The sequence below is a fragment of the Furipterus horrens genome, unplaced genomic scaffold, assembly GCF_987537825.1.
Source record: "Furipterus horrens unplaced genomic scaffold, mFurHor1.1.pri manual_scaffold_5, whole genome shotgun sequence".
Lineage (NCBI taxonomy): Eukaryota > Metazoa > Chordata > Mammalia > Chiroptera > Furipteridae > Furipterus > Furipterus horrens.
Genome location: NW_028327175.1, coordinates 179889050 through 179901183, shown reverse-complemented (window position 1 = coordinate 179901183; position 12134 = coordinate 179889050). Strand labels below are relative to the sequence as shown.

The window sequence follows — 12134 nt, the reverse complement described above, 5'->3', positions numbered from 1 at the left end:
AGAAACTTACCAAGGGATCAAAATGTGCTGCCAGGGCTACAAATCAGTGCTCTAGGTGCAAGGATGGCAGGACACGTAATGAGGGATGAGTCTAGACCGACAGCACCTGGACCCTGGCACATTCATCATCACTGATTTTGGAAGTACACAGCACAAACAGAAAGCACCCTTGCCACCCCCCCACTCCCCTCAAATCATACCTGAATCTAATCAAGTTTTAGATCTAACTACCAATTTACAAGAAATACAGGAAACAAGGCAACTTGGTTTCTCCAATATGACCAAAAAAAGGGGGAGGTACTATGGCAGATCAGAGAAGGAAAACTCTGACTCCAAAAAACCTCCGCTGCCTTGCGGCATACCTCTTCAGGGGAAAGGCTAAGGGAGTAAACCCCAACAGAAAATCCGGAGCCGGAGTCCCTAAGGCGGTTTGACGTTGTAGTCAACACCGGCAACTCCTGCGGCGCACCTGAAGCCAAGCTGTATTGACTCCGTCTTTCCCTTGGATCCTTCAGCTGCGAAGAGAGGGGGGGTCTGCTGCATGGGCAACAGCAGACCCTCCATATTACCCTGCCCAGGCTCTGTAGCTTCAGCGTCATCGCAAGATGTCGATTCAACACGGGAGGAGACAGATACCATGTCACTCCCGAGTCGGACTGCACAGCCATTCTCGGCGGTGCAGATGGACTCTTAAGAAGCTACACCATCGTCTCTCGAGACGGACGGCTGCCGACGACGACGACTATGGCAGATTAAAAGCACTATCAACTAAATGCCACATGTGGATATTCTTTGGGTCCTTATTCAAACTAACCAACAGGTTTTTGTTTTTGTTATTGTTTTGGAGGCATTGGGGAAGTTTATTGGTACCAAAAAATGACTTATTTTTTTTAGATGTGATAATGGTATTGTGGTTATGTTTAAGAACTGAGTCTTCCCTTTAGAAATATACACAAAATATTTACTAGTGAAATGACAAGACAATCTGAGGTTTGCTTTAAAGTAATTTAGCAAGGAATGAAGTGGGGTGCAGAGGGTATAGTTGAAACTAGTTAGGTCATGCTGATTATTGCTGGAGCTGGGTGATGTCCACGAGGGTTGATTATATCATTCTGGTGACTTTTGTGCACATTCAACAATTTGTAAGGTAATGTAAAAAAACAAAACAAACCACTTAGGGTAAATAAATAAAAATCAGGGTTCAAAAGAGGGCCTGAGAGGGATAAGAGGTGAAGAAACAGGAGACTTGTGGGTAGATGAATCAGGAGTCACATGACACCTCATAGGCCTAGAAGCAGGAGTCCACAATGTCTGCCAAGGTTTGCTAAGGCCAAGACCCCAGAGCTGCTGTCATTGCACACAGAGGAGGGTCACCTACGCTCGGCTTCTCACCTTGATCCCATTGAGAATCTCATTCATAATCTTTAAGCGTTTGTCTTTGTTCTTCATATTTTTTACCTGCCAGGAAGAAAGAAAACATAAACAAAACACACTTCCATGTGAGAGGGTCCAGATTTGCTGCAGATGGTGAGTCTCAGTGGCACTTGTGGCTGTCTCTAGGTAAGAACTTGAGGTTCCCACTGATGGGATGTGTCTTTCCCACTCTCCTCTTTTCTCACTCTGCCCCTGCTACACCCACCTTCTTTCTGACCCCTGAATGTGCCAAGTTCATTTCTGCCCGCACTGCATAGACTTGCCTATGACATCTTCCCAGGTTGTTTTTCTCCAGGCTTGCTCTTTGGTGGTCAGGCTTGTGTTGTTCAAAGCTCAGCTCAAATATTCCCTCCTCACAGAGGACTTTCCCGACTCTGTAGTCTAAAACAATCACCCACTCACTTGCTATCACATCGCCCTGTTTGACCCTCTGCATAGAGTTTTCATGCCCTGATATTTTTCTCCCTTGCTTTTGTTTGTTTATGGCTCAAGTCAAATGTAAGCTTCACGAGAACAAGAACCTTGTCTGACTTGCTGCTGTGTTTCCAGAAAAGCAGGATGCACAATAAATACTATCAAAATAATTTGTTACTAAATGAATGCATAATGGATGAATGAATTATGTAGACCGTGGGGTCTACCCACTCAACCTGTGATTTCTGGCAGAGCTAACGACCATCCACATGGAACTCTGCCGCCTAGTGGTAGGAAGGTTGATTGCTAGGGTTTAGGGTTAAAATTTGAGTCACTCGTGCGACTGTTCTGTGTGGTTGGTTTGTATTGCTATGGTGAAGAAACAGGGTCAGTAATCACTGTTCTAAGAAGGGCCCAGTGAAGCAAGGTAGAAGAGTTATATTCAGGGTCCCTGGGAAGCTCTTCCCTCTCCAGTCAGGTTCTTCCCTCTAACATGAACGAAGATAGAGTGTAAACCATAAGAGCAGTCAGAACATGAAAAGGGAAGACAGAGAAAGCCAAGTTCATTTGGGATGGTGGAAAGTCTTTCACCAGTTTTGCCTTGCTCACACTCCCACCGAGTTAGAATAAAAAAAGCAAAAGAATTTAGACTTTGAAGAAGGTGTGTATATCCCTAGAATGACTCTGTTTACCTGAATAGCCTTATTCTTGGTGGCAATTATCCCATTAGCTGGGATTAGGAGCAACATCACCCCAACACCTGCTAAGACAGAGGGTCCCAGCTCTACCCATAGGAAGTAGATGGCTAAGGTAATCTGTAGAACATTTGACCACAGCAGGTGGATGAAGCTGGTCACGTCCATGAGCTTCTGGGCATCCACAGACATCAGGTTCACTGTTTCTCCAATGGTGTACTGTTTCCTTGCCCGGTTGGATAGGCTCAGTGCCTAAAAATAAATATTGAGATTGGGACCCATGGACAAGGCCAACGATACTGGGAAGTATAAGGGGAAACTTGGGAAGTGAGAACACAGCAGAAGGATGGGCTCCATATGGACACAACTTTTTCAAGGAGCTGTACTTTCTTGCCTCCAAATTTTACCCAGTGTTCTCTCACTCTTGACTCTTCTTTCCTGCTATGCTCACCTCCTTCAACCCCACCTCCCACCCCCACACTTCTTGGTTCAGAAAATTCTTATTTATTCTTTAGTGTCTGCTTAGATAGAACATATTCTTAGAAGACTTCCCTGATTTTCAAGCTTGGGTTAGATACCCCTCCTGTGTATTCTCATAACATCCTGTGCCTACCTCTGCCATTACATTCATTGCACGGAGCTGTAATTGTTTTGTTTTTCTATTTCCCCACCAACTCTGTGAGGACAAGGGTTACTAGATCTGTGCACTTCACTACTGTATCACATGGCACACAGTAGGGAATCAAACACTGAAAGACTGATCAAATGCAGGCATGACGAGAGGAAGCATATACTGATTCTGGCCTTGCAGACTTTTGATGTGGTGCTGTTATTTGGAGCCATACTCTTATGAGGAGGTTGCAACCATTCCCAAGAAGGACAGAGTCCTTAGAATGGAAAGGAAAGTTGCAGGGTTCACACATGTGAAGCAAAATGACTTATTGTCAGAAATTTGCTGGCAATGTCTAGATCTCTGAATCTTGTAGTATGAGCCTCCTGTTCTCATGTTAAAGAGATCAGAGCGCTGATACCCACAAGTCTGTCACTTACCACAATGAATGCCTGGCACAAATGCCCCCTGCTAAGGAACTAGGGTTGGGGGTGGGGTTACTGAAAACAGCTTGCGCTATGCTCAGCAAATCACCATATTCATGGAGGAAGGAGAGCCTTCTTCTAATTCCCATAAAGAGAGAGTATGGGCTACAAGTGGCCTTAGATATTCACTTCAATGCTTCTCCTAAAAGTTCTATTGTCATCTTAAATTACCAATACATTCTTTGGGACATACCAGGATTCTTGGTTGTAGAGTAAAAAGAGGGAAATTTCCTAAAATGTTAAGCTACCAAGGGTCTAGAGAAATCAGTCCACTTCTATGCCTCCACTTTCGTACGAAAAGAGAGACAAAGTAATATCTAATTACCCTTCCAGATTATCACTATACTTTTCTTTTCTCAATAAACCTTAATGAAGTGGAAAAGTCATTGATTTAGTCCAATAGCCCTTGTTTGGGGGCAGGTCTTAGCTACACGACTGTAGGCATTGAATTGCTCTATGCTTTAATTTTCTGCAAAACAGGGATAATGCAATTATTTTATAGGGCTATGGATTGGTAATGGGTATGAAAAATGTTTCATAACATTTCATAAATGAAGCATTGCCTAAACATAAGAAATTAGTCAATTTAAAATTCTATTTTAGTAGCAACATTTATATGTCTCATTAAAATCTCTATTTTAGCCCCGGATGCTGTGGCTCAGTGGATTGAGCACTGGCCTGTGAACTGAAAGGTCACTGGTTCAATTCCCAGCCAGGGCACATGCCTGGGTTGTGGACCAGGTCCCACATTTGGGGGTGTGCGAGAGGCAAACTATCTATGTTTCTCTCGCACATTGATGTTTCTCTCCCTCTTTCTCCCTTTCTTTCCCTCTCTCTAAAGGTAGATGAATAAAATCTTTACAAAAAAGCTCTATTTTACAAATTCCTCATGAATTGTAACTGTTACAAAACCTGGGATATATTCATAGTCAAAATAGAGGGAATGAATCATCACAATTGTAAAAGTGTACATTCATAGAAATGGCTAAGAGAGCCTAGTTGGTGACCTCATATCCTGCAAACCAGCAGAAATTCAATATAAGGGAATTAAAACATTAATTTGGGAGAAGGCAGATGCCAATGTGAGGGTCTCAGGGAGGTTTCAGACTTCTGACCTAAAGACACGCAGATTACCTGTCTGGGTCTCTTGAAGAGTCAACATCTACTCAGGGAAGACAAAGACACATCAGTGCTGTAGGCGAAGGAAGCAAAGGAGAAACCCAGCAGCTGCCATAGAGAAATCACTGTGCTGGAAGTCTCTAGTGGTGCAAGAAAACCAGCAAGAAAAGGTACCTGTTTGGTGTTGTGCACTATAAAATCTCCTGCCTCTTCATGTATAAAATTTCCCCTCAGGCTTACAGTCACTGATCATAACTATTCTGTTTTCATTTCTTTCTTTTTTACTTATATCTTCTTTACCAAGATAAAATGACTCTATTTTCATTTCTTAAAGGACAAAATGAGACTCCACCTTGGTATCTAAGATATAAGAAAAATACAGTTGCTCTGAGACCGTAAAATGTTAAAAGCAATATACCAGAGGGAAGACGGGCAGATCGTCTTAAGGAGATGAAAAAGCTCTCGAGTGTGCAGAGCTCAGAGGGTAGACGGAATGTATTTACAAATAAAATAAATAAATAAATAAAACAAAAGAGGAATTACGCAGTGGGGGTGTTGCTCAGCCACGAAAGATTTAGCAAAAAGAAGTCACTGGGCAAAGTGGGTGTGGGGAGGTGGAGCGTTGGGCCAGAGAGCATTCTGCGCCATGGCAAAATTGTAATTTGAGATGGATGCACCAGGCCTTGTGAATGCTATTTCATGTCGTATTGGACTTAAATATTGGTGGTTTTAAGAGTCTGCCCTTGGCCAGCTTCTTTTCTGACCTTTCACTTTGTGGAGAGACATAGGAAGAAGGACAAATATGCAAGGCTTTAAGGCTGAAAGGCAGACCCTAGGCAGAGAACAGCAGGCCAGTTTTCCCCAGGAACATATCCTTTCTCCCCACCCCCAACACACACACACACCTATGTCCTTATCCACATTTGTCATATTTTAGTTTCCAAAGAAACATCTAAAGAAGGTTGTATGGTTAGTCAAAATCAAGTGTTAAGGTCAGTTTTTATTTTCATCACACTTTCATCAATCTTGTGCTAGGTGGTCATGTTTGCGAAGGGGCTTTTCTTTGGTGGTGCCTGACAGAGTTCACTTACCTTTTTATATACAGAAGCCATGATGGTTGTCCGTACATTTACGCCCAACATGAAGCAATGTTGAAAGTAACACTGAAGGCACAAAGACTGGATGAGGGCCACAGCAAAGAAGAGGATTGAATAGAGGTATCCAGTCCACACGTAGGTGTCTCGTTCATTTGAGAAGGAGATCAGCAATCTGCCAGAGCAAAACCAAGTAAGTGACGGCCAACAAGCCTCCAAGGGCTCCACACTCCTCTTGCACAGCCAGCTACCCGGCCCTACCCTGTAGGTAACAAAGTGACCAGAATTGTCAATGCTCTTGGAAGACTGAGTGCCACAGTCATGCCAGCGATCTTGCTCTGATGCGAAGATGAGCAGGAAGAGCTCAGGGCTGATGACCCATGTCTGGGAGGTGGGATTATGAATGATCCACGGAGCTGTCACTGCAATGCTTTGTGCCTGGGAACAGAGGCTGTACGGGATAAGTTGATCAGTTCCTAGGCAATGTAAGCCTGGAGAGGAATTAGGACATGTATCCAGAATGAGTTAGAAGGGCTTCCCTTGGAGATAGTTCATGCTATAGGTCCAAGCAGACAGTTGCGTCTTGTCATGATTAACCTGAACCTGCTGTTGACGCCTGTGACTGTGGAGCGATGAGGTTACCGACATGAGGCACAAGGCTCTCCTGGGGAATGCTGCCCCCCTCTTGGGCATGGCTAGCCCACAGCAGTTTTGATTAACAAGAAAGAGTCCCTAACAAATGTCCAGCTTTCTATGCAGAGGTTGGGGGAGTGGGAGAGAAAGACTAAAGAACACATCATCTTAGATTTTGAAAACTGCTTGATCTCTTCACACACACTACACTGTATAGTGAAAGACGATTGTGAGCATTTTAAAAAATGACAATTTCATAATAAGCTCCTTCCTGCAGACACAGGGGAAGAAGGGAAAGTGGCAGAGGAGACAGCGCAGGCTCAGAGACTCACTTCAGCAGCTGAGGATTCAGAAACATGAGCAGGTCATACACCAGCTTCAGCAGGAACGACTTCAGGATGATGATGTAGAAAGTTTTGAAGAGGGTCTTGATCAACCAGGATTTAGGGAAGTCTTCTGTGGTCCCAGACTTCTTCTTTTTCTTTTTAGCTTCTTCCTATGTACACAACCAACAACAGCAGTACATACACGGTGCTGTGGAGCATAAGACTTTGTCTTTCACTATTAAGCCCCTGAGCACTGCTGCCTTCTTTGTACAGGGTTTGGTGACACACAGTGGCACTCAATAGATATTTTTGAGTGAAAAAGTCAGTGACTGAACTGCTAATGCTAAATTCCATTAAGGTACAAGTTCTGGTAATGCTCAGGCATTATTTTATTTTATCTTTCTATTTTAAAAACATTTCATTATAGAAGGTTTCAAATATACCAAAAAGGAGAGGAAATAGTAAATTATACCTCCTTGTATCCATCACTAAGGTATTATTAGTATTATACTAATAATAATATAAAATTCACTGCAAAGTATAAAGTGATGTAAAATGTGAGGACAGAGTTACCATGTCCCTGATATCCTCTTGCCTGAGTCATACAGTGCATTTGTACAGACCCTCGTGGGAGAGTTACCAGGACAAGGACATCTTGGCTTTGACTCTGGTTCTTGCTCAGGCCATGCAGTTGGGTTCCAGAGTCCCTCTGAGCGTTCTTCTGCCTCCGCCTCTGCAGTGCCTGTCTGGCCTTCAGCAGCTCTCTTGCCATGGATGTTTCAAATTTGCTGACTAACACCTTGGTTTTATTCTGTTCGTTGACATCCCAGATATCTTCAAGTGTCAGGGGTTGCTTGTAGCCTTTCCAAACAATGCTAGAATAAGAGTGATGCAGAGGCTGAGACCCTGCGGGTTGGGTCAGAGGCTCTCTCCTGGACACCTCTATCAAATCCCACCTTCCAGTTCTGGGTGGGAGGGACAGGTGAATGAGACTTGCCCTTGTTCATTGCCCCACCTCCTGACCTTTTGATCTTGACAGAAGAGTAGGGAGAGCAGGGAAGGGATCAGGTTGGGGGAACAGAAGGTGGTAGAAGACAAGAGAAGAGAAGAGGAGGAGCACTATTGAATTAAGAGCCAAACGAGCATCGCCTCTCCCTCTCCCTTCTCCTTCCTCCTCAAACACTAGCTGCATCTGCGGCTCTGGTGTCTCCTTGGGGGCCTACACGATGTCATATCCTTAAGGAACTGAGCAGACCTGGAAGACACTTCCAGATTGTCTTTCTATATCAGAGCTCTTCAACCTAGGATTTGAAAAAATGGATGGAAAAAATAAATCGTGTCTTTATTTTTAAGAGCTTCTAACTGATACTTAAGCTTTCCTTCTGATAGGAGCAAAGGCACCCAACCAGAGTTGTCAAAGGGGCTACCTGAGCCTTTGTCTCTAGGAGAAATCAAAGATGTTTTCAAGGTTCATTTACACTCATCGCTGCTTTGAAATTATGGTCATTATATGACCCATCACAAGATCTTGTTATTTAATGCATTAATAAAGAAGCACTTGTATTACTACATCATACATGTGGTTTAAAAAATATTTAGGTAACTATTCTTCAACATATTTGTTTTCTTTTATGATCCTATGTCTTTAATCTTATGCATTGAAAACATTATCTAAGAAGGGATACATGGGTGTTACAAGACAAAAGCTTTTGTGAAACCACAAAGGACAAGAATGCTGGTTCCAGATCCAACTAATTCACCCCTTACCCTCCAAATCTGTGCCACGCTGCCTGTCCCCACATCCCCCTGTTCCTGTTCTACTGCCTCCTCTTCTTACAGCCCTTTCTTTTCTCCAGGGGGCCACAGGCTACCGGGAGCAAATCTCCCTCCATCTTCTCAGTGTCCTAGTCTGCCTGATGAAGAGACTGAACCAAATTGATCTGTATGTTTTAACATTCTCTGACTCTAAGTAGAGAAGAAATGGAGGCACAGGAGGCATTTTGAAAATTAAAATTTCCATTACTTGCAGAAGAGTGAGGGGATGGGAATAGAGAAAACCCAGTTTCCAGGCATTTCCTACCTGTCATACCAACTAAAGGTAATTTTACTCAGAAATGAGGCCGTGAGCGATGGATTCTGTAAAATACACACACACACATACAAATAAGACATAGATAAATTGGAAACAAGAACTCCATGGGACTCTAAAATCAGAAACTGATATAATGTTGTGTTAGAAACTGTATATAATACTGAAGTAGGCTGGTCAATATGTATTTACTTGGAGACGATAAGGTCACCAGTTGAATGATAATTAGACCTTCTGGCATAGGTGTATGAATTAATTGTTTATGTTAAAGATTTGTGGGTCAATGTCAAAGTCAATATTTCCATACTCTTGTCACCTTCTGTTTCCTTAAGTCATAAAGTGGTCTTTACTACTGTATTCTGGGCTCGGGGGACCTCCATGAGACCTAGACATCTCAGGGGATCCATATGAGACCTAGACACCTAGACCTTTACACCTTATGTTGTCAAGGTGCCATCCAATTAAATAATCTATGAGGTGGGTCTATTTCAAGACTCACATCTGATGAGTCGTCTTTTTCTGAAAATGCTGAGAAGATCAGGATCAGGATCTGTAATGCATAGCAGATGAAGAACAGGCAGGAGTAGGCTAGACTGGAATTGCTGTCCTATGGGAAAACAAAACAAAGATAAAATGAGCCTTTTATCCAAATTAAGTCTAAATAGCCCACAAATGTCAATATTTGTGATGAAAGCCTATATCAAATCCCCTAAATACAATTCTATCCCAGAGCTCAACTTAATTTATGTCATTGACTCTGACTGAGAAGTTGCCTAGCAGGTTCCCCTCATCTCACCTTCTCATTCCTCCTTACCTTTAAGAGCATCCGGATCAGAGTCTGAAATTGGAAAGTGCCACAGAGTATTGAGAGAATCCAGAATAGGGACAGGAACCAAGAGTCCTTCTGCACACACCATCGCCTGCCATGTTGGATCAGTAGAACCAGGAGCTAGAGAGAAATTCACATTAAGTTCTGAAAAATACTGGCACTAGCGAAGGACAAGAAGCAAAAGGGATGTCAGAAAAGAGAGAAACAAAGGAGGGTGACAGGAATAGACTGTTGCACTTAATCTGCAGGCAGACAGCATGCAAATGCCAAATTGTAGATTTCCTCTCTGATACCTCCTAACTTTCTCTTTTCAGGGCCTCCACATTCTCCCTGGGACCCTCTTCCTCACCCCATCTCTAGTCACCGCACTTGGGCGGGGAGTTAGCAAAGAAAGCAGAGGGTCACTAACTGGATTTTAATGGTGTTACTTCGGGAGCCAGAAAAATCTTTCCAAGACCCAAGTATGTTAACTTCAGGTACTACAGCAGTCAGGTGGTGGAGGCAGATTCTGCTGGATAGGTGCAAGGTGTCTATATCATGATTTTTAAATAATATCACAGACTAAACAATTAATAACAACGTCCCTTGTAACATCTCACTTAGATATAGTTAATTAAATGTTGGTTTCCTAAACTCAATAAACCAATATTGAGCAATTACAAATTTCCATGGTATAAATACTCCCACTGTATGGGCTTCAAGTTCCAGCATGATGTCACTAGATACAGCATACCACCACCTAGACCCTTCTTTGTTTATTTAACTTAATTTTTTAAAGATTTTATCCATTTATTTTTAGAGAGAGGGGAAAGGAGGGAAAAAGGGAAGGGGAGACAAGCATCAATGTGTGGTTGCCTCTCATGCAGCCCCAACTAGGGACCCATCCCACAACCACGCATGTGCCCTGACTGGGAATCGAACCGGCGACCCTTTGGTTTGCAGGCCTGTGCTCAATCCACTGAGCCACACCAGCCAGGGCTCTTTGTTTTTTTTAAACAGCATTAACAAACAATATATCTGCAGAGGCCAGACAGACCATGTTACTGAGTGACGTTTGGGAGACTGTACTGAGCACATGCCTGGTCTATTGAGGGCAACAGCTACTCAGTCCTAGTTGACCATTTTCCTGTGGGAATGTAAGCCCATAGTTGCCAGACACTCTTATTTTTAAAGAAAGACTGGAAATCCAAGTATGAGGCATCTTCCTCTTTTAAAATAAAGGCATCTTGTTCAATTGCTTTTAAAACACCAGATAGACAGTCCCCCAAAAACATGTTTGCAGAAGAAACATTAGTTTCTGTCATCAAGTTTATACAATAACTCTAGACACAGTGACCCATTGATTACAGTCTATAATCAATTTAAAAGTAATATTTACAGCATTTAAGAAAAATTTTTTTAGCAATAAACCTGAATTTCACATATAATCCTTAGATGACAACATATGAGAGCATAAGATACATATCTTAGTCACTAAAGCTAGTACTTATCCTGAGGAGAGGGGTCTGTAAACTAGTGTTCAAAAGATGAAAACTGCCCTGGCTGGTGTGGCTCAGTGGATTGAGTGCTGGCCTGTGAACCAAAAGGTCGCTGGTTCGATTCCCAGTCAGGACACATGCCTGGGTTGTGGGCCAGGTCCCCAGTTGGGGCCGTGTGAGAGACAAATGATTGATGTTTCTCTCCATCTCTTTGTCCTTCCTCCCCCTCTCTCTAAAAACAAGAAATATATGAAAAGCTAAAATCTGTTTCACCCTATTATAATCAAGCTTTGCCTCATCACAGGTCCCTTGAAAAAGGTAGATGAAATTGGACTTTATTTCATTCCAGAAGAGTACATTTCAGCTAGATGACTGAACAGAGCTTAGATAAACAGGGAAGAAATGGTGATGAGCCTTACCCATGTGCCCAGGTAGAGGCTTGGATTGGTATATCTAATGGCAGGGACAGTGGCTTGTCCAGAGTCTTCTGTGAGTGCAAGGACCAGCTCTACAGCTGCTAGAATAAGAAGAAACCCAACAAGCACCTGAAAAGGAAAACAGACCACTGTTAGGAAGATGTTATTTTTTAGAATAAAATGGTTCCAGTAATAGATGGTAAAAATGGTATGCAGTGATTCAGATAACACACTCAAAAAATATTTCTGGCATGAATGGAGACATGTAGTTCAAGCAATGGAATAAAGTTCAAAGTATGCTATCATAAGTGTTTTTGAAGACTGTTGAGTGTGGTGGTTTTAAGATAAGTCCACAAATTCTTTGATATTCCTTCCTTCAAAGAAGCTCCCCTTTCCATGAGTGTGAGCTGAACTCAGTGACTTGCTTCTAATGAATAAAATATAATGGAAGTGACAATGTATTACTTCTAAGACTAGGTTCCAGAAAACAATGGGGCTTCCTCCTTGTTCTC

At 42.7% G+C, this 12134-nt stretch overlaps 1 protein-coding gene across 2 annotated transcripts in view; it reads right to left on the bottom strand.

The window, feature by feature from the left end:
* Positions 1-12134, bottom strand: part of ABCC2 (ATP binding cassette subfamily C member 2) — a 61987-nt gene that overhangs the window by 31240 nt on the left and 18613 nt on the right. For both annotated transcript variants that reach the window (XM_090278394.1, XM_090278395.1), the window contains exons 3-11: positions 11626-11751; positions 9714-9848; positions 9399-9506; positions 8891-8946; positions 7451-7685; positions 6817-6980; positions 5849-6026; positions 2541-2795; positions 1393-1458 (exon numbers count right to left, since the gene is read on the bottom strand). In XM_090278394.1, the coding sequence (XP_090134520.1) occupies positions 1393-1458; positions 2541-2795; positions 5849-6026; positions 6817-6980; positions 7451-7685; positions 8891-8946; positions 9399-9506; positions 9714-9848; positions 11626-11751 (1323 nt within the window). The remainder of the gene's footprint in view (positions 1-1392; positions 1459-2540; positions 2796-5848; positions 6027-6816; positions 6981-7450; positions 7686-8890; positions 8947-9398; positions 9507-9713; positions 9849-11625; positions 11752-12134) is intronic.